Genomic DNA, 25,777 nt, shown 5'->3' with positions numbered 1-25,777 from the left:
GGGACATCAGCCTATTCTTGAGAAGTAAGCACCGGGAAAAGGAATAGGTGGCCCCATTCCAGAAAGCCACCTGGGAAATGGAACAGCCACCTGGGAAATGGAACAGTGAGGTAAGAACAAGCTTGCATTCCTCCACTGTGTTCCTGAAGGATTTTAGAGAAATTGGCATGAGGACTGAGAAATAGGTCATTGGAATGAGGTGACAAGGACAGAGGGGTAGTGGCAGAGATCTGATTTGGAGTGATAGGTGCAATCTAGCACCAGCCCATAATTATTCTACCTTATTTTATTTACTAATTCACTATTTTTTTGAGCCCTATCATGTTTCAGGCATTGTTCTTGAATAAGATACTGTTCCTACCCTCAAGGAATGTATTAGTTAGCAATTTCTGTGTAACAGTGCATCTGAAAACAATAACCATTTAACTCATAAATCTAAGGTTGGCAGTTTAGGCTGGGTTCAGGTGGGCAATTCTCATCTCAGCTGGGATCATTCATGCGTCTGCGTTCAGCTGCTGGATATGCTTGGGTCCAGCTCATCTCAGATGGTCTTAGAACAGCTCTGGTGGTCAGCAAGATGTCAGCTAGGGTTGCAACAGCAATGACCGGGCCGTGTATTTCTCATCATTCATTGGGGTTACATGGGCCTGTTTAAATGGTGGTAGCAGAGTTCCAGAAGAGCAGGCAGAAGCATACAAGGTCTCTACCTTAGGAAAAAAGATCTTCCATATGGTTTAGTCCAGTTTAGCAGGCGTTTTTGTGTTTGTTTGCATTGGGGTTGGCGTCAAAACTCTGTGGACCATCAGTGTTACCTGGCCTTCAATTTTCTGGCCATTGTCTCCCCTCAGCAAGTACATGCAGAAGGATTGGGCAGGATTCTGGCATTTCTGGTTCCCTGCTATAAAATACTGCACCACGGCCCAGTTGAATTTAGGCTGGTAATACTTAACCATTCAAAAGCTGACCATCTATTTGCAAGAAAAGTTTACATCTACCCCATAGTTAAATCCAATGTGAACAGCTTGAGAAGAGATGCCTGATAGAGGAATTAAGACAAAGAGGTACCCTTAAGGGCAGAACATATTTCCACATTGTTTCCCAAACCTGTTCCCCGTGTTTAGTTGGTAGTGGTCACACTCTGCTTGGTTCTGATTCCAAAGCCAAGGTAGTGTTTCCTTAGGTTAGGTAAACCACAGAAACTGCTTTCTCATAGAAACCTGAATACAAATAGGGAGTGATAGCTGCCTGGCTGACTTCCCAGAGAGCCATTCTAAGGTGGGAGCAAGATAAAGCCTGCACAGTGCCACCAAGTGTGAGAGCATTTGTGGTCAGCCTCTGGCTGTCCCAGGGTCCAAATTCTAACTCTTACCAATCATTTGGCACCACTGTGACCTGAGCCACCTCCACAGGCTAGAAGCAAATCCCTGTCTAAAGAAGCAAGCAGGAAAGAGGCCGATTTCAGCTAAAATTTTTATGATAAGCTGTATGGTTTCCCAAACCACTCAAAGTCCATTATTCCCTCTGATTCTCACAGCAGCTCTTTCTTCAGAGGAGGAATCATTATCTGCTTTTCATCTCTTGGATGAAAAGGTAAATCATTCACAACATAAAAGATCTGCTAGCAAGGCTGGGATTTGGATCATGCTTCCTGAGTTCAGTTCCTATGATCGTCCCTCAGAGTCACTTTCCATTCCATCACCTCCTTTCTGAGCAGGCACCAGTGTCTTCAGAGGACATGGCACTTCTTGCGTTCCTTTCTCCTCTCCCTCCCGACAACTTCAGGACCGAGGGACTGCACAGAGTTGGTGATTGACTGGGGAGATGGTGAGGCCTGTTCTGAACTTCAGGCTCAGCTTTTCATTGTTGGGGGTCCTGAAGGTAAATTTTTGCACAAGGGAAGTGAAGAAAATAAACAGCTCAGACTTGGCCAACTGTTCTCCAAGGCATACCCGCTTTCCTAAAAGACAAAAGCATAAGACAAGTCATCTTCCCAACTGGTGTGGGTGCCCAGCCTGGGACCGACATCTTCAACTTCTTACAAAACCTAAGCAGAAGAAGGGGCTGGTAGGCCCCATAGCTTTATGTACAGAGGCTCATTTAATCTGACAATTACCCAGGCCAAAGTGTAAGTCTGGACTCGAAAACGCCAATGCTTTCAGGGGTCAGACAGCTGACCCTCAGACAGCTACACCCTACAGGGTGTAGGACAAAAGATGAGGGAGGCCTGGGTTGACCTCAAAAGTGGATGTATAGCTGAAAGGCTTTTCAAAATCAATCAGCAAACAACAACATTAGCCAGCAAAACAAAAAACTCTGTGTTGATTGATTTTTTTCATTCCTTAAAACTGTAGGAAAGTATAAGCCAATAAATGTCAGAGCAGGGTTTCTAAAATGCAAGATTGCTTTCCCTTATGTCATGTTTTCCTCCCTAATGACTGCGGATCTCACGGCCATGGATGGCTCTCTGCATTGGAATTATCTCAGGCTCTCTGCTTGAATAGTCTTACACAGAGCGGTCCTTCCCCCAGGGGGGCCCTTGCTGCATCCGTTTGCCCACAGTTGGCACCATCCTAGCCACATCCCACGCCCTGTTAGGGAGGAACTGGAGGCAGAAGGGACATCCAATTTGAATCCTCCCACTTTCTAGCCATGTGATTTGGGCATCAGGGGAAGTATGTGTGTGTGTGTGAGTGTGTGTGAGCCTGTGTTTAAAATGGGAACCTTATTTTAGGGGCTCCTGGGTGGCTCAGTCAGTTAAGTGTTTGACTCCTGATTTTGGCTCAGGTCATAATCTCAGGGTCATGAGATAGAGTTCGGTGTTGGGCTCTGTGCTGGGCGTGGAGTCTGCTTAAGATTCTCTCTCTCTCCCTCTGTCCCCTACTCCTTAAAAAAAAAAAACCTAAAAATAAAATGGGAACCTTATTTTATATATTGTGTGGGCTACACACTGAATCCAAATAGACCAAAGAATTTAATAACTTAAATAGCAAAACAAAGTATTTTAACACATTACCTGGATAATAATAAACATTCTAGCTGTAAAATAGCTTAGCATTAACTTCATCTAGTTAATTCTCAAAAAATGGAAGAATAAAATTTAAGACTACCTTTAAATAAAATGTTTTCAGTGGCAGCATTACTAAAATAGCTTTCTGTATATTATAGTTCTTTACTGTGATACTTTCCATATCATGCGTTTTATTCTGAAATACTTTCAAAGTACAGAAGACTTGTAAGAATAATACATAGAACTTGTTTCTTCCGAGTTATTTATTTGAAAGTACATTGTCTACATTACCTATGAAATCTTTAGTATGTATTTCCTAAAAGCAAGGACATTCTCTAACATAACTACAGTATAACCACCAATTCAGGAAAACAATGATGCATTACCATCATTTCGCCCCCGAGATCCTCAATCAGGTTTTACCAGTTGTCCCAATAATGCCCTTTATTGGAAAAGGACCAGTTGAGTATCAACTGTTTGCATTTGGCTGTCATGCAAGTGACTCCTCAGCTTCCATGACTGGCATTTTTTTTTTTTAACTGAGCTTTTCATTTTAATTCCATACAGTTTTATATTAGTTTCAGATGTACAATATAGCGATTCAACAATTCTATACATTACTCGGTACTCATCACACAAGTGTACTCCGTAATCCCCATCAACTGTTTCACCCATCTGCTCCCCACCCCCTGGTAGCCATGAGTTTGTTCTCTTTAGTTAGGAGTCTGTTTCTTGGTTTGCTTCTCTCTTTTTTTTTGTTTGCTCATTTGTTTTGTTTCTTAAATTCCACATATGAGTGAAATCATATGGTATTTGTCTCTCTCTAACCTATTTCACTTAGCATAATACTCTCTAGCTACATCCATGCTGTTGTAAATGGCAAGATTCCATTCTTTTTTTATGGCTGAATACTATTCCATTGTGTGTGTGTTTGTGTGTGTGTATCCACACCAGGTCTATATGACTGGCTTTTTTGAAGATGACAAATTACTTGATAAATGCCTCTCATGTTTCCTCATGATTAGATTCAGGTTGGGGGGTCATGCATTTCTGATAGGAATAGCACCAAGGGGCACCTGGGTGGCTCAGTTGGTTAAGCGACTGCCTTTGGCTCAGGTCATGATCCTGGAGTCCCAGGATCGAGGCCCACATCGGGCTCCCTGCTCAGCAGGGAGTCTGCTTCTCCCTCTGACCCTCTTCCCTCTCGTGCTCTCTCTCTCATTCTCTCTCTCTCAAATAAATAAATAAATCTTAAAAAAAAAAAAAAAAAGAAAAGAATAGCACCAAAGTGAGGCTGTGTTCTCATTTCATCCTATTGGGTGGTCCAGAATTTTGATTTGTCCCATTTTTGGTGATGTTAACTTTGATCACTTGATTAAGGTGGTGTTTACCAAATTCTCCCCTATAAAATGATTCTTTTTCTCTTTGTAACTAATAAATACTTTAAGACTATGTTAATAAACCATTCCTCATAGACCTTTCATCCACTAGTTTCCATTGCTATTTCTTGGCTAAATTATTTATTACTCTGATGGTTGCCAAATCGTGAGCTTTAAAATTCTGTCATTCCTTCCACATCTTTTAGCTAGAATTCTACTAAAGGAAATGCTTTCCCTCATCCCCATTTTCCCACTCATTTATTTATATCAGTATGAGTTCAGAGATTCCTATTTTTATTCAGAGGGTTATAATTTGTTATTATTATTCGTTTTGATGCTCAAGATGTTCCAGATTTGGCCATTAGATGACCACTCAAGCTGGTATTTCCTTAACTTTTGGGCACAACAGTGTGTTTCAGGATCATCTTACACTTTCCCTTCCCCAACCCTAGAATTAGCCATCTTTCTAGAAGTCCCAAGTTCCTTTTAGTGGGTAATGATATCTAGAAACCAAGATCTGGGCATTTGACATGCTTGTTGATATCAGGGTAGTGTTGCTCTCAGTGAATCAGTGGCTAGAGCTGGGGAATCTGTATGTATATAATGTGAGGATATATTTAAATTATATATATGCATCCATGTGTACGTCTATATTTATTTCTATACCTACCTACCTATCAGAAATCTGAGTTCATATTGATAACCTCTGATTCCAATTCAACACCACAGAGTTCATTTTATCTTCTCTCTTTCCCTATTTGTAACTTCCTCCCATTATTGTCAGTGGGTTTACTTATTGGACCAGTATCCCTTGTATATAACTTCTCTCTCATCGCTGCCACAGCCGACCTGTGCAGACCCCACCTCATCTCACTTGTGCTCTGACACCTGCTCTAGGCTTCTGTTATCCCCTCCCTTGCAACAACCTCCCACAGTTTCACTACCACCATCTCTTTTGTGTGTGTGTGTTTGTGATAACTTACTTTCTCCTTAAGTAATACGTATTCACCGGCAGATATTTTTTTTAAATGCGTGAAAAAGTATAAAGAAGACAATAAAAAATGTAAAAGATGGTTGTAATTCCAGACAAGAGCCCTTGTTAACATTCTGACATATTTCCTCACTGTCCTTGTGGGGATTCCCCTGGACACTGTAACTGGTATAATTCTCTGTAGTTAATTCTGTGTGCTGCATGTGTTACTTTGTATTTTCCCTTGTAATTAAATACTCTTGAAAACTCATTAATGTATACATGCCTCCATTTTGTCCTTTGCCTATAAGGGGCTGTTGAGGAAGTAAAATTAGGTAACACTTGCAGAAGTGTTTAGTAAACGTGTTGCACAATTATGCTGCTATTACTTTTTGGGGGGCCTCTTTCCTACCAGCGTGTGTCTCATTCATCTCTGTTCCCTCCGTCTTTATCTCTTTACCCATCACACATAGCACGAGGAGGAAATTTGTTAAAATGGTACCTAGTTGGCTGTCCTGTAAATACTAAGATTCTCCTAGAAGAATCCATGTATGATGACAAAACTGGACCCAGAGAGTCAGGAACCAGGGTTAAAGTACTGGTTCCATCAGTAACCAGCTGTGGGTAGTGAGCAAATTCATCTTACAGAGCTAAATTTTTCCCACCTGTCAAATCCATGAAATAATCTCTCTTCGAACTGATTCATGTGGCCGGCTGGGTAATGATACCAAGAAGATGACAAGTAGGAATTTACTTTTCAAAGCATGAAAATGAAGACTACTTGCTTTCTAAGCTTCCACCTGGATCACAGGAAACTGGTATCTTCTTAGTACTCCCACCACCTGGCTATCACCATCTAACAAGGTCAATTCTTCCATTGGTAAAATGAGAGATGACCTAGGTGTTCCTCTATGACCAAATGGTTTTATTTGAAAAATAAGGAACCAAACTCTTGCCTTTCATAAAGCTGCCTGCTGCTATATCAGGTCAACCTGGAAGGTCTTCAGTGAGGAAAAGAAAATATAAATTTGCAATAATAGCTTCACAATATGCCCTGGCTATGCAGAAGTAGTGATTTCACACATGGTCATCTTTTCCCAAGAAAAGAGAAGGAGCCGTCCATATCTCATTCTTTCAGGGAGGCTGTCTTCAGAAGATGCTAGACCAAGAACAAGGAGAAGCAACTGTGTTCCAAAGATGGGAGTAGGGTGGGAAAAAAACAGTGTGTTGACATTGTCTTAACTCATTGGATTTTTTAGATTTCTATTTCTTCTATTTAATCCTCATTCTGTCACACCTCCTGTGGGAATCCCCAAATTGTTTGCCTTCTTTGAATTTCATTCTTCTCAATCACAGCGATAAGACTGCAAAAACAACTCCATTTTCCCTCTTCTCCTCGTGCGCACATCATTTGCAATGTGACTTCATACCCTTTCCCACCAAAAATTATAGTATTTTCCCCTCCCTTAATTGGGTCTGACCTTATGACTTGCACTGGCCAACAGAATGCAGTGGAAGTGATAGAATGTCAGTTTGCAGCCTGAGCCTTAAGAGACATTGTGTGTTTCCATTCTGTCTCTTGGGATCTTAACACTAACATGTAAACAAACCAGACTAGTTTGCTAGAGGATGAGCGAGAACGTGGAAAGCTTTGTTGTTCCAGCTGGGGTCATCCTAGATCAGCTTTTCAACCAGCTGACCTCCTAAACACATAAACAAGCCCAGCTAAGACCAGCAGAGCTACCTGTAGCTGAACTATAGACTTGTAAGCAATGATAGTGCTCTACGCCACTGAGTTTGTGGACTGCCTGTTATGCATGCATATGCTAACTGATGCCTATGGAACGAATTCTGAATCAAAGTGGAAGGGCCTTTAAGTGGGAAGATGAGTTACATTCTGGTTGTGGTAAAGAGAGCAGTGGACTAGAAGTATAAAGCCTTGAGTCTTAGGCCCTGTTCTGCCAATTCCTTGAGCGCAGGATCTTGGATAAGAAACAACTCTCTTATTCTTAGTTTCCTTATATTAAGAATGGAAATAACTGATCACTTTCCTGTCTAATTATTAATAACTGGGTTGCTGCAAAGATTAAATGAGATAATGTGCTTGCAAATGAAGTCTGTAATTAAGAGGGTATGATAAAATTCTCAATAGCAAAGCACCAGTGAGGCAAGAATAATTACAATCCTTGAAATATATGGCTGGGACTTGGTACTGAAATACAAAACTTGAAGCTACTGCAGACAGAAGACTGAAAGGTATTCCTACATCTCATAGCAGCTTTCCTATTATGAAGGGACTTGTCCAATGTGAACAATGATGACATAGAATGAAGTGAAGGTAAAACAAAGAAGATCTAATCAGAATCAGCCCAGATACACTCAGGGCGGGTGTGCTCCTCGGGCTTCAGGTCATCAAATTCCAGTTCCTCCCCTTCTGAGCCTTAGAGTCATCAGCAAAATGATAGTGGATCAGACAACCAATCTATATTTATTTTTAAGTTAATGATAAGCAGACTATCACATATTCCACAGTGTGGGCTCTGTGTAGCTTGTGTAGCAGGGAGAAGACCAGGGGGAGGGACTCTGGATTCTGACACTCCTATTAGTTAGAACTCACCTACTGAGAAAGGCAGAAAGGTTTCCTTTTCCTTAAACTGTCCATTCTCCAGAAAATGCTCCGGATTGAACGTGTCAGGGGTGGCCCATTCTGCAGGGTCCCTGTGCAGTGCAGTCAGATTGGTCAGGATCATGGTCCCATAGAGAAGGCAGCAAAGACTCAGGCAAGGCTTGACCCACACAACACACCTACTCAGAAGAGTGGCAGTTCCCTGACTCCTAGGCCAGTGCCTGACCACACCCCACTCCAACTCACTGTCTTCTTAGCCCAATCCCCTACCCACCCACCCAGGCGCCTGCTCTTTGTGATGGGACAGCTTAAAATGATGGGCTTGCAGGGATTTGACCAGGGAAATGTAGCTTCCGTTGACTGCAGAATGGGTCTCTCCACAGGGACATATCTACATGAAGGAGAGAATAACACGACAGCTGGCTAGTCAGTACCGTTGTACCAGAACCCACCCAGCTGCTCCGTGAAGTGATAACTATGGCAGCTGTGCCCAGGTAAAAGATCTCTCATTCCTCTCATTCCTCTCTTCTTCTCCCATTCTCTTCCCTCCGGGGTCTGGTATACTCCCTAGGAGGCTGAATAATAGAGTCAGGTACCTCCGTGAAAGGAACCACTCTCCATCCAGGTGTGTACCATCCAGGTGTGTAGAAGGAAGCACTCTCCATCCAGGTGTGTACCATCCAGGTGTGTAGAAGGAACCACTCTCCATCCAGGTGTGTACCATCCAGGTGTGTAGAAGGAAACCCAGCAGTCCCCCGTATTGTCTCCCTCTCCCTCTTTCTGCCTTCATCCAATCCTTCAGTGAGGCTGCTCAATTTTTCTTTAAATGTCTCTTGATTCTGTCACCTCCATTCTACGTCCACCCTGCCTCTTGGTCCAGGCTACCAGCTGCCTTGCCTATCCTCCTGCAAGAGCTGCCAACTGTGCCCACAGCCTCTTGCCTTTCAATCTGCTCCACACTTCAAAAGCAGGGTGAGGTTTGAATATGATTTACTGATGCCACACCCATCCACCCCCCCACAAGTTGAATACTGAACTTTCAATAGCTTCCCACCACCTTTAGGGGAGAGACCCATCCCCTGAAACCCCGTCTAGACCACTCTCCTTCTGCCTGTACTCACACGACAGGGGCCTGCTTTCAGCTTCTCAAAAATGCTATGTTTCCGCTCATCCCCAGGCCTTTTTACAAGCCGTTCACCTTGCCTGGAACGCCCTTCTTCTCTACTCTGTCACTGAGCTAATTCTCCAGCACCCTTCAATCCGTAGCTCAAACAACACTTCCCTCTGGAAGCCCTCTCCGACCACTCCTGCTCCTCCTCCCCATTCCAGCTGGCCTATGTCTTTATGGAAACCAGCAAGTTCTCCCAGCTGAGCCTTTATCATGGTTTGTGACTATATACTTGCATGATTATTTCATTCAGAGTTGTTTTCCCAGATGGGGGCATTTTATATGCTTAATGGACATTTATTAAATTAATAAAGAACTGCTATTTTGAGCACTTTCTATACTAAACACTACATGAATGATCTCATTTTATCTCCACCTGTGAAGAAGTTTACAGATAAATAAATCAAAGCTCTGAGACATTAAGTGACATGCCCAGAGTCGTGCAGTGGGAGGAGATAGAGTAATGATTAGTACAAGGTCTAGTTCATTTCAGAGCTATGGCTCCTTGCCTCTACAAGATACAGTCAATTAGATATCTCAGTTCCCAGGGTCTTTATTAAAGTTAATAGTAAAAATCAGTGGTAGAATGAGTCTGTTGAGCTAAATGAATTGCTGGAAAAGTGCAAACAGCACCTGTGAAATAATTTAGACCTCAGCCTTCACCCACAAGATGTCAATCAGTAAGAAAACAGTGAATGGGAACAGCTGTAGGAATAGGTATAGAATGGGTAAACCCCTCTGGTTCTGCCTGTTGAGAGAGACTCCAGGTAAGACACACACAGAGGGACCTAGACAAATTGGATTTGATCCACAGAGGCTGACCAAGGCCTTGAAAAAGAAAAGGAACTGTAAATGTGCAATGTGCAGAGAGGACCCTAGGGGGCAGAGGAGAGCTGTCTGCCGAGATCTTAAGACTGGTGGGCCTCTTGAGACGAGATCGGGCGCGTTCAGGGTGGTATGGCCGCAGACGGTGGGCCTCTTGAGAACAAAATTTCCTTTGTGAGGAAACTGAATCAGTAATCAAAAATCTCCCAACAAACAAGAGTCAAGGGCCGAATGGTCTCCCAGCAGAATTCTACCAAACATTTAAAGAAGAATTAATACCCATTCTTCTGAAACTTTTTCAAAAAATAGAAATTTTTTGAACTCATTCTATGAAGCCAGGATTACCTTGATCCCAAAACCAGATAAAGACCACAATAAAAAGGAGAATTACAGACCAATATCCCTGATGAACATGGATGCAAAAATTCTCACCAAGATACTAGTAATAGGATCCAACAGTACATTAAAAGGATTATTCACCACGACAAAGTTGGATTTATTCCTGGGCTGCAAGGGGGGTTCAACATCTGCAAATCAATCAGTGTGATACACCACATTAATAAAAGAAAGGACAAGAGCCACGTGATCCTCTCAATAGATGCAGAAAAAAACATTTGACAAAATACAGCATCCTTTCTTGATAAAAACTCTCTGCCATGTAGGGATAGAGGGAACATACCTTAATAGCATAAAAGCCATATACGAAAAACCTACAGCAAACATCCTCAAGGGGGAAAAACTGAGAGCTTTCCTCTAAGATCAGGAACACGACAGGGATGTCCACTCTCACTACTACTGTTCAACATAGTACTGGAAGTCCTACCCTCAGCAATCAGACAACAAAAAGAAATAAAAGGCAGGGCGCCTGGATGGCTCAGTCGTTAAGCGTCTGCTTTTGGCTCAGGTCATGATCCCAGGGTCCTGGGATCAAGCCCCGCATTGGGCTCCCTGCTCTGCAGGAAGCCTGCTTCTCCCTCTCCCACTGCTCCTGCTTGTGTTCCCTCTCTCGCGGTGTCTCTCTTTGTCAAATAAATAAATAAAATCTTAAAAAAAAAAATAAAAGGCATCCAAATCAGCAAAGAATAAGTCAAACTTTCACTCTTCACAGATGACATGTAACTTTATGTAGAAAACCCAAACAACTCTGAGCACTGGGTGTTATGAACAAACAATGAATCATGGAACACTACACCAAAACAAATTATGTAATATATAGTGATTAACATAACAATAAAAAATAAAAAAAAACCCAAACAACTCTACCCCAAAATTGCTAGAACTGATATAGGAATTCAGCAAAGTCATAGGATATAAAATCAATGCACAGAAGTCAGTTGCCTTTCTATACACTAACAATGAGGCAGAAGAAAGAGAAATCAAGGATTCGATCCCATTTACAATTGCACCAAAACCCATAACTTCCCTAGGAATAAACCTTACCAAAGAGGTAAAGGATCTGTACTCTGAAAACTGTAGAACACTTATGAAAGAAATCGAGGAAGACACAAAGAAATGGAAAAACATTCCATGCTCATGGATTAGAAGAACAAATATTGTTAAAATGTCTATGCTACCCAAAGCAATCTACACATTCAATGCAATACCTATCAAAATGCCATCAGCATTTTTCACAGGGCTGGAACAAACAATCCTAAAATTTGTATGGAACCAGAAAAGACCCCAAATAGCCAGAGGAATGTTGAAAAGAAAACCAAACCTGGGGGCATCACAATGTCAGACTTCCAGCTCTATTACAAAGCTGTAATCATCAAGACAGTATGGTACTGGCACAAAAACAGACACATAGATCAATGGAACAGAATAGAGAACCCAGAAATGGACCCTCAACTCTGTGGTCAACCAAGCTTTGACAAAGCAGGAAAGAATGTTCAATGGAAAAAGGACAGTCTCTTCAATAAATGTGCTGGGAAAATTGGACAGCCACATGCAGAAGAATGACACTGGACCATTTTCTTACACCATACACAAAGATAAACTCAAAATGGATGAAAGACTTAAATGTGAGACACAAATCCATGAAAATCCTAGAGGAGAACATAGGTAGCAACTCTTTGACCTCAGAGGCAGCAAGGCAAGGGAAACAAAAGCAAAAATGAACTATGGGGACTTTATCAAGATAAAAACTTTGTGCAACAAAGGAAACAGTCAACAAAACTAAATGGCAACCTACAGAATGGGAGAAGATATTCGCCAATGTCTTATCAGATAAAGATTAACCCAAAATCTATAAAAAACTTATCAAACTTAACAGCCAAAGAACAAATAATCCAATCAAGAGATGGGCAGAAGACATGAACAGACATTTCTCCAAAGAAGACACACAATTGGCCAACAGACACATGTAAAAATGCTTAACATCACTAAGCATCAGGGAAATACAGATCAAAACCACAATGAGATAGCACCTCACACCAGTCAGAATGGCTAAAATGAACAACTCAGGAAACAACAGATGTTCATGAGGATGTGGAGAAAGGAGAACCCTCTTACACGTTGGTGGGAGGGCAAGCTGGTGCAACCACTCTGGAAAACAGTATGGAAATTCCTTTAAAAGTTGAAAATAGAGCTACCCTATGACCCAGCAATTGTACTGCTTGATATTTATACAAACGATACAAACCTAGTGATTTGAAGGGGCACATGCACCCCAATGTTTATAGCAGCCATGTCCACAATAGCCAAAATATGGAAAGAGCCCAGATGTTGATCAACAGATGAATGGATAAGATGTGGTATATTATAAACAACAGAATATTACTCAGTCATCAAAAAGAATAACATCTTGCCATTTGCAACAATGTGGATGGAACTAGAGGGTATTATGCTAAGTGAAATAAGTCAGTCAGAGAAAGACAAACATCATATGATTTCACTCATGTGGAATTCATGAAGCAAAACCGATGAACATAGGGGAAGGGAAGGAAAAATAAGATGAAAATAAAGAGGGAGGCAAACCATAAGAGATGGTAAACTCTAGGAAATAAACAGGGCTGCTGGAGGGGTGGGGGGTGGGGGGATGGGGTAATTGGGTGATGGACATTAAGGAGGGCACTTGATGTGTAATGAGCATTGGGTGTTATATGCAACTGATGAATCACTAAATTCTACCCCTGGAACTAATACTACAGTATATTTTAACTTAATTGAATTTAAATAAGTAATTAAAAAAAAAGAATTTCCTTTGTGAGGACAGGAATTTAACAGAGACCAACTGAAAGCAATTGCAGAGAGACTCTTTTAATGTGCCAGTAAAGCAACTCCTGTGGAGAGAACATGGTGCAGTACAGAAAAGATGAGCCTGGGAAACAAAATAGATCTGCTTCTGGAACTCAACTCTTGTCACTTTGTAGCTGAGCTATCTTATGCAAGCTTAATCACTCCTGAGCCTTGACTTCCAAATTTATGAAATGGAAATAACATTTATTCTCAGGACTGATTCAGACCTTTTGAAAGAACCTATGGAGTCCATGGCACATACTCCTTGCTTAATAAGCATTGGTTCCCTTCTCTCATTTTCAAATAATTAATATTGCACACACCTGTTGGTTTCCCTTGTGCGATAGTCCCACTACAGGGTTGCAGGTAAAAGCTGGAAAAATACTTGTGGGGAATAGCATGCTAGAAACACCAGCCTTAATGTGATATTGGCCTAGGTAGTCTCAAATGTTCCTTCATATTTTAATATTCTATAACCCCATGATTATGAAGCAGAATTTTCCAGGTCTGGCAGGTCCCTAGTGCTGTGAGAAGCTCCACCCTGGCAAAGTAAAGGGCCCTGTGGCAAAGTCTGACTGAGAACAGCTGCTTGCTGTAGCCCCACAAAGATCCATAATGTACATCACATGGTTAAAAAAAAAAAACTGAGACATCCCACAGCAAAGAAAAACCAGTCTTTGCCTAAACATATTTGACCAAGGAATCCTCCTTCCCCTCCATAATACCTATTAATGTCTAGTTGAATTAATGTTCCAAAGACCACAAATAGGGAAAAAAGCTAATATTATCTCAGGTGTAATATATCTCTCTTCCCATTTAAGTGATTCCCTAGGACAAGAGTCATGGGTTACCCTTTCAGTTCAGAGTTTCTACTATCTAAAAAGATGGGCTTGAAGATCTGAGGCTGGGAGTCCCTGGTTACCTTAGGCAGGTAGTATCCAGCAAACGTGGTATCACCTGTCACTTCCCTGGGCACATTCGGGGGGATGATGTTTCCCATTCTCTGCACCTCATGAATGACGGCTTTGGTATAGGGCACGGACTCTCGAGCGGCTATACTTGGCAGCTGTGACTGGCCAATCACCCTGTCGATCTCAGCGTGGACTTTTTCTGGAAAAGAAGGTTCTATTATTCTATTATTCCACAACCTTCCTTAAGCCTGATTAAGCTGAAGAATGGAATAATCAGGATCAAAGTGGCAAAAAAAAAAAAAAAGGCTAAACCTATAGCAGGCACTATAGACTGGTTTCTCAGGAGGTATTTCAGAGTGAAAAGTGGACCTGGGTTTTAGACATATCTGGTTGCGAACTCTTGCTCTGAAACATTACTCCTGAAAGTGAAACTCTTTGAGCCTCAGTTTTCTCTTATTTGTGAGGATAATCTACATTCCTCTTACGTCTTGAGATTTACATGAACTGATTTAGGTGAGCACCCAACAAATCAAAGAAATTTCTAATTGTGCCCCAATATACCTCTTTTCCTCTTTTGTTCTACAATAATAGGGATTTTAGCTGTATACCCGGTTGCCCAGCTACAGATTACATTTCCCAGATTCCCTTGTGACTAAGTATGACCATGTGACTAAGTTCTGGTCAACAGAATATCTGTAGAAGGGATGTTTAATACTTAAAACATGTTCTTAAAGGAAGGGTGTGCGTTTCTTTCTTCTTCCCTTCCTACTCGTGGAAAGGCAGCCCTTGAGGTGAGCCATCTTTGAGCTTGCAAACAAGGGCATCATTCTAGACACAACAGAGCAACATATTGGAAGGAGCTTAGAACCCAAAGGGCTCTGCAGAGTCCAGCTTAGGTTTCTTAACTTTAGAGAGAAATAGAGGAGAATTTTTTTTTACTGGCCATTTAAAACATTTTTAAAATTCTGGTAAAACATACGTGACACAAAATTTACCATGGTAACCATATTTAAGCATACCGTTTAATGATGTTATATATATATTCACATTGTGCAACCAATCTCCAGAACTTTTTATCTTGAAAAACTGAAACTGTACATCCTTTAAACCATAACTTCTCATTTTCTCCTACCCCAAGCCCTTGGAAACCAACATTCTACTTTCTGTTTCTATGAATTTGTCTACTCTAGAAATCTCATATAAATGGAATTATACAGTATATGTCTTTTTGTGACTGTATTATTTAACTTAGCATAATGTCCTCAAGGTTCATCCATGTTAGAGCATGCGTCAGAATTTACTTCCTGTTTAAGGCTGAATAATATTCCACGGTATTCCATATTTTGTTTATCCATTCTTCCATTGATGGAAGTTGCTATGAAGATGGGTATAAACATCTGTAATTTTAAGCTCTTCTTATTTTAGAGACCCTGTTACAGAAGCCAAATCTGTATTCTAAAATGAGGTAGCTTTTCAACTTTTTAGAAAATGTAATTCATAGTTCCGAAAGCATTTTACCTCATGATTCAAGACACATAAACATAAATATACACACATATAAAACATACTTCTATTTATAATTATGGAAAGAAATAAAGTTTCATGAACAAACTTACCCTTAGTACATGGGAAGTACTCTGATATTTTCTCTTCTATTTTTATTTTAGGAAAAAATGTTGGTCTTGATCTACTAAATTGATTTTATGTCCCATTAATAAACTGTTACCCACAGTTTGAAAAATTGTATCCTAATATCCCATCTCTCATATGCTCAAACTGTTCTGGATCCTAGAGGGAAAAAAAAAGATTATAACAGTCACTGTCTTTGAATGGACAACAGTCTTTGGGGAAGACATACGAATAATGTGCAATCAGTACAGTAGTGGAGGTATGAGGTATGTTAGGTCATCTCTAGAGGAGGAAAATAATCCAAATAATAAAGTCATCTTCAGAGGAAGGAGTTTCCTACAAGCATGGGGGGACATCTTAGAGGAGGTTGTATTTGAGCAGATTCTTCAAGTGCACCTGGTGACTGACCATGTAGATAAATTGGGGAACTACGCAATTGGTAGAGGGAGGAGCAGGCCTGATGGCAGAGGCATAAATAAGGACAGTGGAAAGGAAACAACATGTAATTTAGTGAGACCACTATGCAGGATGGGTGGAGCTGAGGCTGGACAGACAGAAGGAGGTACATCAGAGAGCATGATAATGCCAGACTAAGGAGTTTGAACATTATCCACAGGGCAACGAAAGACATTACTTAAAAGGATGGAAGGCTGTAACTAGATTTCATGTAAGAATATAAGTCTTCTCCTGGAACTCACCACAATGTCAATTGACTTCATTGTTTCCCCTCTAGACTCTGAGTTTCTGAGGGCAGGGACTCTGTTATATTGGTATGATGTGAACCCATCAGAATCCTAACAGAAAAACCGAAGAAGGTACCCGTTAAGTCCACATCACTTCATGACTGTCCTATCTTTTCATTCTACCACGCTATCTTCTAGCCCCAACTTGGGGGCAGTATGCTCCAGGAGGCACCATTCTGTCCTGGCCCAGGCACACTCACTGATGTGCTCACCTTGGATTTCTGGGTTGAGGGCCAAGTAAAGCAGACCCCAGTGCAGTGTCGTTGAAGTTGTCTCTGTTTCAGCAAAGAAGAGGTCCAGGGTGCTATAGATGAGGTTTTCTTCATGGAAACTTGAAGTAGCATTGCCCCTATTCTAGAAAGCACAATGTTTACTGGTTTATTCAGTTGGTTCTTGGTTGCTACAATACACAGGGGCTTCATCCTAGGGCGAGAACTTGGAACAAAAGATCCTCAGGAAAAATATCTTTCCCTTTGGCCATCTTAAGAGGTAGAGGCTTGTTACAGCGATATCACTAGCATCCTCCTGCCCCAAGTAGTGGAAGCTTTTGTTAGCTTTGGTGGGTGAAAAATCAAGACAATTCTTTAGTTTATGCCTAAATTTAGGAGAATCTATTAGTACAGTGGAAAGAGAAACAGTTTGGTAGAAAGACAGGCCTGGACTCCAGTGTTAGCTACGTCGTTCACTATCTGCATGACCTACGGCAAGTCACTTAATCTCTCTGCACCTCAGTTTCCTGTTTCAGAAAATAGAAATGAAATACACATGCCCTTTAAGATGGCATTATGAGTTACATGAGATATAAAGAGCACGTTACAAATACTCAACACATGTTTGTACTGATACCAGGAAGAATAAACTGAATTCCTCTTATGTAAAACAATTTTCATATCTCCCTGTTAATCTCTTCCTTTCTAGGTGAAACCACTCTGATTCCATCAACCACTCCTCACAGCACTCCATCATCTTTATCACCTTCCCCTGGAAGCTTGAGTTTGTCAACAGTCCTCTCAATGCGTGGCCCCCATACCTGCACAACATTTAGCAAGTGAAGTCTCTTCCTCTGTGGAGAGATCAATGCTTCTACTAATGTTATCCAATACAGTGAAATAAAAGAGGGGATGGATAGAAATCCACCATCCTGTCAATTCCAAGAGGAGGCTCAACTAATGTGATGAAAGATTATGACACTGACACTGATGCATGGATGTATATTGACCACAGAGGTACTGTGCTAAAGGCTATATACAACCAATTTGGCTTTTCCCTGCACCTTTCCGATAATGTTGGAAAGTGGATGGTAGGAAGATCAGGGAGGAAAGGAAAAGTTCCTCTCGGGCCCCTAAGCCTGAACTCTGGCATTCAAATCAGCATTTTCTTGTGTTCTGTGCTGGGGGTTGAGGGAAGGGGCAGGCAACTGGGCACAGGTCCAACTAAAAATGAAAGAGTCCTTTGAAGCTCATTTGTTAGTTTTCCTTTTGTATATAGCTCCTTCAGATACGGGTAAAGGGCAGAGAACAGAAGATGAACAGGCAGTATTTGGGCATCCCCAAGGCCTCAAGCCAAATACCATTCAACCCTTGTCTTTTTTTTTTTTAACTTATTTTTTTTAATTTAAATTCAATTAGTCAACATCTAGTGTATTATTAGTTTCAGATGTAGAGTTCAGTTATTTATCCGTTGCATATAACACCCAGTGCCCATCAACCCCTATCTTTATTTCTACTTACCTTGTCAATCCTGAGTTAATGCTGCTCCTATACTCTATGAAATGCTGCCTCTATTTTGACTCCCCTGTGATAAACTAAATAATGACCCACCAAGATGTCCATATCTTAATCTCTGAAACCCGTGGATATCACCTTATATGGCAAAAGGGACTTTGTAGGTATGAGTAAGAATCTTGATGTGGGAAGATTATTCTGGATAATTCAAAGTAATTACAAGAGTCTTTATAAGAGGGAGGCAAGGGGGTCATAAAGAGAAGATGTAAAGATGAAAGCAGAGAAAATGCTACATACTGGCTTTGAAGATGGAAAAAGGGGCCATAAGCCAAGGCAGCCTCTAAAGGAAAAATCAAGGAAACAGATTCTTTCTTAGAGTCTCCAGAAGGAACCAGCCCTGCCAACACCTTGATTTTAGCCCAGTGAAACTGATTTTGGATTTGGGACCTCCAGAACTGTAAGAGAATAAATCTGTGTTGTTTAGAAACCCCAGGTTTGTGGTAATTTATTACGGCAGCAATGGGACACTAGTATACCCCCATTTGCTCCTTAAGAACAAAGAAACAGGGGCACCTGGGTGGCTCAGTTGTAAAGCGTCTGCCTTTGGCTCAGGTCATGATTTAAAAAAAAAAAAAGAAAGAACAAAGGAACAACTTTGGTTCCCTTACCTTTTCCATTTCCCTGAGGTAAGCGTCAATAAAATCTCTTGGTTCAGCAGGATTCCAGTCTCTCCTGTGGTTTTCAGTCATATGAGCAATGAACAATTTCAGTTTCTCCCAGTTGCTAAAGAGTGTTTGATGAGGTCCAGGAAGAAATTTCATAATCCATGGACAGATGTTGTAGAGCTAATTGAGGAAAAACAAAACACTCATAGAGACAATTGGATGCCCGTTTTTCAAGACAAAATAATCGATATTCTCTATCTTTCATTTACTTGCTCTTAAGCCTTGGATAGCCTTGACTTTTCTCTCCTGCTAGCAAAGCATTTCAGCACTCCATCCACAGTGTATCCAGTTTCACACCACATCTCACCCCCCCGCCGTGTTGTCCCCTAGTACAAACCAGCAGCATTTCTTACCTGGAGGCTGTGATAGACTCCATCAGCTTCACTGATTCCATTCTTAACCCACTCCCAGTCTGTTTTCCACAGAGCTGCCAGGGGCATCATTTAATAGTTTAATCAGCTCATTTCACTCCTTGGCTCTCAATCCTCCAATGACTTTCTATGACTCTCAGACAAAGCTCTGCATCATTCTCCTGACATACAAGCTCTGCATGTACCAGCTCCCCACCCCACACCTGTCACCTCCTTTGCTATTACTCCCCGCCATCTTAATCTCTCTCACTCACCCACAGGCCTCTGTGATGACATCAAGGATGTTCTTGTTTGGGCCTTTGCATTTGCTATTCCTTCTCCCTAGAACGCTCTTCCTCTGAAATCTGTATAACTCCAGCCCTTCATTTCATTAAAGTGCTGCTCAAATGTCACCACCTTGGTGTGGTCTTAACCTGATGATCCTGTAAGGACCCCTGCCACCCTCTCTCCATTCCCTTATCCTGTTTCATTTTCCTTCATGGTAATTACCACTAATATATGTGTGTGTGTAAGATATATATATACATGTCTTATGTATGTGTATTTGCCCCGCTATGATGCAATCCTCATGTAGGTAAGACATATTTTACTGAAATAAAGTATTTTTAAAAATATCTTCTCTAATAATATCTGGTAGAAAGAAGCATGACATAATGGAAAGTCACCTAGACTTAAAATGAGACAGATACAGTTCTGTTAGCTCTGCTGTTTTCTAGCTATAATAGTTTGGTGGTGGTGGTGGTGGTGGTGGTGATGATGATGATGATGATGATGATGATACAATTTGTTGCTTCTTATTTTAACTAGCTGCCAATGGGGCTCTGGGATTATTCCGGTGACTGAATGACATGAGATCCATACAGCACCTAGCACAGAGCCAGTGGACCACTATCTGGATTTGCTTACACATTCCCATATCTGCTTGTACACACCATGATGCTTCATTTCATCTTTAAAGGGGTTTTTGGTAAAAATTAACTGAGATAAAGAATGTATATTTGTCCATTGAGATGCTTGGGACTCCAAGAAATGCTTAATAACCTTACCTTACTGCCCCTTCTTAGGCTGTCAGGAATTACTTTTCCCTGGGAAAATCAGCTGGGTACCCACTGAACTCTCATGACTTCCTGTCTTAATAGGGCTGAAGAACATGGAATTATTGAATTGGTAATTACTGTGACTAGAGATGAGAACAAGGAATTCAAAAATACCTCTGACAATAATCATAATAATAATAGCTCACATTCATTACACCCTTTAAATGTGCCAGGACTCACGCTAACTGGTTTATTGGTTTTGATACGATGGGTCCATAAAGTTCCAGGCAAAGATGCTTGTCAGGAATAAATAAAAATAAATCCACTTCTAGATACTAGGGAGGTGGCACTAATAGCGCCACTCTTCCCACAGAAGTGTCTCCAAATCCAGGAAAGTGGTTGAGACACCAAGAAGAGTGGAGTTTCTGACAGACTCACAGGCCCAGCGGGACAAAATGGAGAGCAGGGTCCACCAAAGGAAGGGGTGAAGTTTGAACCCCAAAGGTCTATACCCTATGGAATAGGAAGATTGATAATGTCAAGTGTGGATGTGGGCATGTAAGCAGTGTAACTGCTTTTGAAACCTTTAGGCGTCTTTTGTGTCCAGGTATAAATTCAAGAGAAATGAGTGGGCATGTCCACAGATGAACAACTGTACAAGAATGTTCATGGCAGCTATTCATAACATCCCAAACTGGAAACAACCCAAATGTTCATCAATAGAGAATAGAGCAACAAACAGTGGCGTAGTCATACAATGAAAAACTGTTCAGAATTTCAAAAAGAAAGGAGCAACTGACACAGATAAATCTGCGGATAATCTGCTGAGGGAGAAGCCAATCGCAGAAGAGTGCTTCTGGGGCAGCAGAGTGGCTGGGTTAAGGAAGGACAAAGAGGAGCGGGGCTCAAGGGCAACGGCAACATCGTGCTTTTAGAAGAAACAACACGGGTGTCTAGGTGTATGGCATGTCAAGTTTTACACTTCTCATGCATGTTAGAAATGTTCTTTGTACGTAGTAAATATCCAATAATATTATCAAAAAACACTAAAGTCAACAGATTGATTTTAAATAGGTTTGAGTTGAAGTCAATTGTAAAAGGTGATACTTCAGCTTAAACAAAAAAAGTGATATTTTAGTAAGAACTCATCTGTGTCTGACATCAGCTCCAATATTCTTACCCAAGATGTAGAGAGAAAACCCCTTACCTGGCATCTCACTGATGCCTCCAGACACGTGACGTCATCCAGCCACCTCAGCAATTCCTGAAACTGTTCATCCTCGTACTCAAAGCGCTTCCCAAAGGTGATAGAGCAAATAATATTGGAAACTGCATTGTTCATCTTGAAGCGAGGGTTGAAAGGCTGTCCTGGAGGTGAAACAAGAGACGGAACCTTTAGATTAGTTTGTTTCTATTTTCTCCTGAGAGTCTGCTCTACATGACATTTACCATACTGAGTATAGTACTGCCTGTGAGGCTCTGGCCACAGCCCGCTACACAGGGTCTAACACGTAGCAAGTACTCGGTCAATACCTGGGGAGTCAAACTGACGACCAGGGTTTAAAATCAGTAATGTGTTTAATACCAGTCTTCTTGTGCTTAATCCTAGAGCTCCATGAAGGCAGGGTCATGGTTAGTTGCTCACTGTAATATTCTCAGTGGCTGGCATAGTGCTGGGCACAGGTTAAGTCCTTAGGCACTTAATAAGTATCTGTTCAGTGAATGAATGAGTCACAATCTCCTGCACCTGTCCTAGGAAACAACTCACCATTCTCTTCTTCTACCGCCTGGATGAGGTGATGGGCTTCCTCCTGAACGCGTTCCTCTAAGCTCTTCCTTCCTAGACCAAAATTCCTTAGGGTCGCCAGGGTGAACCTTCTTTGCTCCTTCCATGTTTGGCCACTGGACATGATCAATCCTGGAAAAAAAAAAAAGCCAACATTATGGTATTCTTATTCTATTATGTAAATATCTGGCAAATGGTATGGAAATACGTATTGGTGGGAAGAAGAAGGGCATTAAGCCACTTTAAACTATTCAGGGAAATAATCCCAAGGTAGTGGATAGAGTGGCTAGCATTATTGCTTTTAGTGCAGGGACTTGAGTGTTTTTACTGCATTATGTAAGTTAGCACTTACAGAAACTCTATGAGATAGGTATAATCCTTACTTCCCTCTCCCATTTTGCTGACGAGAAAACTGAGGCACAAAAGATAAACTTTTCAGGGTCACAGCAGCTGGAGAGGCATTCAAATTCAGGTTTGCCGGGCTCCAAAGCCCATGCTTTGATTACTAGTCACATAAGTATACTGAAATTCTTGTTTTATGCTGCATACTAAGAATGCACTCATGGATAAGACAAATCACAACTCAAAAGGAGGCAAAGCTTTCTAGGAGAGTCTTATCTAAACTGGACCTTGAAAGATGAAGGAATGACTCAAGAAAGCAGGGAAGAGTGACTATTCCATGCAGAAAGCAGAGCACATGGAAAGGCAAAGGAAAAAACAACAACAACAACAACAACTTGTTATGTTCAACAATTCATCATTTGTTTTACAACACAGATAAGGCCACCCTCCTTTCTTTTCTTCATCTCCAGAGTACTCTCCAACTCCTTTTAGTGCCTGGCTTTGGCCTCCCCCATCTCCATGAGATGGCCATCTTTGTCAAATCCAGGGAAACTGTTCAACCTTATCTTTCTTGATCTTTCAGCAGCACGAGGCATTTCTCTCCTGAAGCCCTCCCTTCCAGCGGTGCTCAGGACAGCACACCCTCCAGATTTTCCTCCTTCTCATATCTTTTGCGGGCTCATCTTCTTCTATCAAATTTTAAAATGATGGAGTTCTTCAAGATAAGGTATAAAGCCTCTTCTCTTCTTCCCTGAAACCCCATTCCTGGGAAATCTCAACTCCTAAAGTTTTAAATAACATCTATTGATAGTGACAACTTATTTCTGTCCCTGAGCTCCAGACACATATACACAACTGTTTGCCTGACTTTGCCCACTTAAACGCCTTTCAAACTCAGTATACCCATGATTGGACTCATGATGTTCTCCATACAACTCCACACCCAAGCCAAACGCTAAAACCTGTGCTCCTCCAAATATTCCTCCTTCCATCATCTACCCACTTGGGTGTCTCCCTCAGTACCTCATTCTGCTTTCCTTCTCCCTCTATTTGGGTCATCATATCTTATTGGATTTACCCCCCTGGATACTTTAAATTCATGTACCTTCACTGCTACTAGCCTGGTCTAGTCTACTCTATTGTCATTTCTTGCCATCTCCCTAGTCTAAGTTACAACCTTCTCTAACCTAAAATGCTACCATAGTCTCTTGTTCCCTGTATACCATCTTCTGCACTGCAACCTACATAAGTTTTTAAAATGTACAGTGTAAATGTGGTGATTCCTTTCTCTCCTTAAAATCATTTAAGAGGTTCCATTGTTATTAACATAAAACCCAACACCCTTAACAAGAACTTGCATGAACAATTCTTGGCAAGCTCAGCAGCTTTATCTTCCTTTAGTTATCTCCATTTAATGCCTGTACTTGCCACACTGGCCACCTTTTACTTCCTCAAGTTCGTTGTCCTTTTTCCCACCTCAGGGACTTTTCCTGTTCTATTCCATCTGCCCGATTGCCTCTTCACTTTGTTAAATTGATTGCCATTTATTTACATTAGCTTTCTTTGAATCCCAGGACTAGATTAGATTCCCCCTAATAAATGCATCCTGCACATATCTTAATAAGACTAATGCTTTAAGTTATTAGAGCTAACTGATACTGTTTTTCTGAATAGAATATAAGTTACCTAAGGACATGGATTTTATCTGCACTACTCATGGTTGTGTGGGTAGAGTGCCTAGCACTGTGCTTCACATAATAAATGGAGTGAGTGGATGTAGAGTTGGAAGGTAAACTATTTCAAAAAGGAATTGGGAAGCACCTGAAAAAACGGTGCTTGGGTAGAGTACTAGATTTGAGTTATCCATTTAGATTTTTAAATGTTTACATTTATTTATTTATTTGTTTATTTGTAAAATGAATTTTCTAAGAAATAATTACTAAAACTAAGAACAGAAAAAAACTTGATTATATCTATATAACCAATAAAGAAACTGAAAAAAACTTTTTTTTTTTTAATTTTTGGGGGGTTTTTACAGAGATTTTATTTATTTATTTATTTATTTATTATTTATGCATTTTTATTATTATGTTCAGTTAGCCAACATAGAGTAGTGTTTGCATTTATTTAATGATAATTTTAAGTATTCTTGCCAAACTGTTCTAACACAGAATGGAAGGCTTGATATACCCTGTGGGAACAGGCCTACCAAGACAGCATAGGGAACTTGAGGCAAGAAGAGGGACTTACATAAGCAGCAGAAGGAAGCAGATCTACATCGATTTGCCTAAGGAAAGAGATTGGAGGACGAAGCAGAAAGAGAGAGCAAGAATGCATTGCCTCTTCCTCTGCTATCACTGAGTAATGCAGTTACTTGTTCATCAGCGTGTCCAGAGTGAGTTCATGCAGGAGACACAGCTTCTTCCAAATCCCTGATAGGACCTGCCAAGTTCTCTAAGGGGGTGCCTTCAATAGGGAAATGTGGGCATCTAGCATCCAGCTTTCTTTAATTTCAGGAATTTTATAATGGGCCTGCTCCCTGAGAGTGTTGGAGAATTATAGTCACAGAGGCACCTTTAACAGGCCATAAAATATCAAACATAGCCATCTTACATTGGTTAAGACACTCACCATTGTTCTTGAAGTACGTTCTCGGATAGGAGTCATAGGGCGGTTCACAAAGACTTGGTTCTGGTCAATAAGGACTTCTTTGATCAAGGGCAATCCAGTTACAGGCAAGTCAATCCAACTACAGGCAAGTCACCGAGCTGCGTGCTCAGAATGTTTCCATATTTCTTCACAAACTGAAAAATAGTTAAATAGGCACAGTTGAATATGCACATGTCTGTGTGTCTAGGAATGGAGGATATATGTATAGCTGGGGAAGATCTTGTACCGAGGAGAGTCAGTGTGCACCTTGGCATGATGGCAACTTTTCTACCCTGTTTCCTTTTCCCCTTCTCTCAACTAGACTCGGATTGAATTCACTACAGGATGTGGATGTTCCTTATAAATATTCATTCATATATTCAACCTACATAAATTGAGTGAGCATCCACCACTTTCCCAAGAAAAAGGTATGAAGATGTAACTATAATAAAACAAACAAGGTCTCCAACCCTGAAGCCTCTTAGAGTCTAGTGAGGGAAGAGAATTCAGAATATGTGACTAGCCAAAGAAGGCTGATATACTTAGTTTAAGTCTGGGGTTGCAAGCATGGACTTTTTAGCAAATCATAACTGTTGAAGTAGAAAAGAATGTCCCCTTCCTCAACATGTGCTAGATGACTGAAAATTC

General features: G+C 41.0%; 1 protein-coding gene across 1 annotated transcript in view; it reads right to left on the bottom strand.

Moving 5' to 3' along the window:
* Nucleotides 1-1,778: 1,778 nt before the first annotated feature.
* CYP2J2 (cytochrome P450 family 2 subfamily J member 2) overlaps nucleotides 1,779-25,777 on the bottom strand; it is a 34,984-nt gene continuing 10,985 nt past the window's right edge. The window contains 10 exon segments of the mRNA XM_088022978.1: nucleotides 1,779-1,957; nucleotides 7,974-8,112; nucleotides 14,135-14,322; nucleotides 16,708-16,849; nucleotides 18,888-19,064; nucleotides 21,560-21,720; nucleotides 22,121-22,270; nucleotide 24,671; nucleotides 25,112-25,225; nucleotides 25,228-25,284. Of these exon segments, the coding sequence (XP_087879104.1) occupies nucleotides 1,779-1,957; nucleotides 7,974-8,112; nucleotides 14,135-14,322; nucleotides 16,708-16,849; nucleotides 18,888-19,064; nucleotides 21,560-21,720; nucleotides 22,121-22,270; nucleotide 24,671; nucleotides 25,112-25,225; nucleotides 25,228-25,284 (1,308 nt within the window).

This window comes from Eumetopias jubatus, unplaced genomic scaffold (genome assembly GCF_037043125.1).
Source record: "Eumetopias jubatus isolate StellerSeaLion01/CBP00866 unplaced genomic scaffold, mEumJub1_p1.0 scaffold_4, whole genome shotgun sequence".
In the NCBI taxonomy this organism is placed as follows: Eukaryota; Metazoa; Chordata; class Mammalia; order Carnivora; family Otariidae; genus Eumetopias; species Eumetopias jubatus.
The sequence above is the reverse complement of the archived record's forward strand: the minus strand, read 5'-3'. Positions and strand labels throughout refer to the sequence as shown.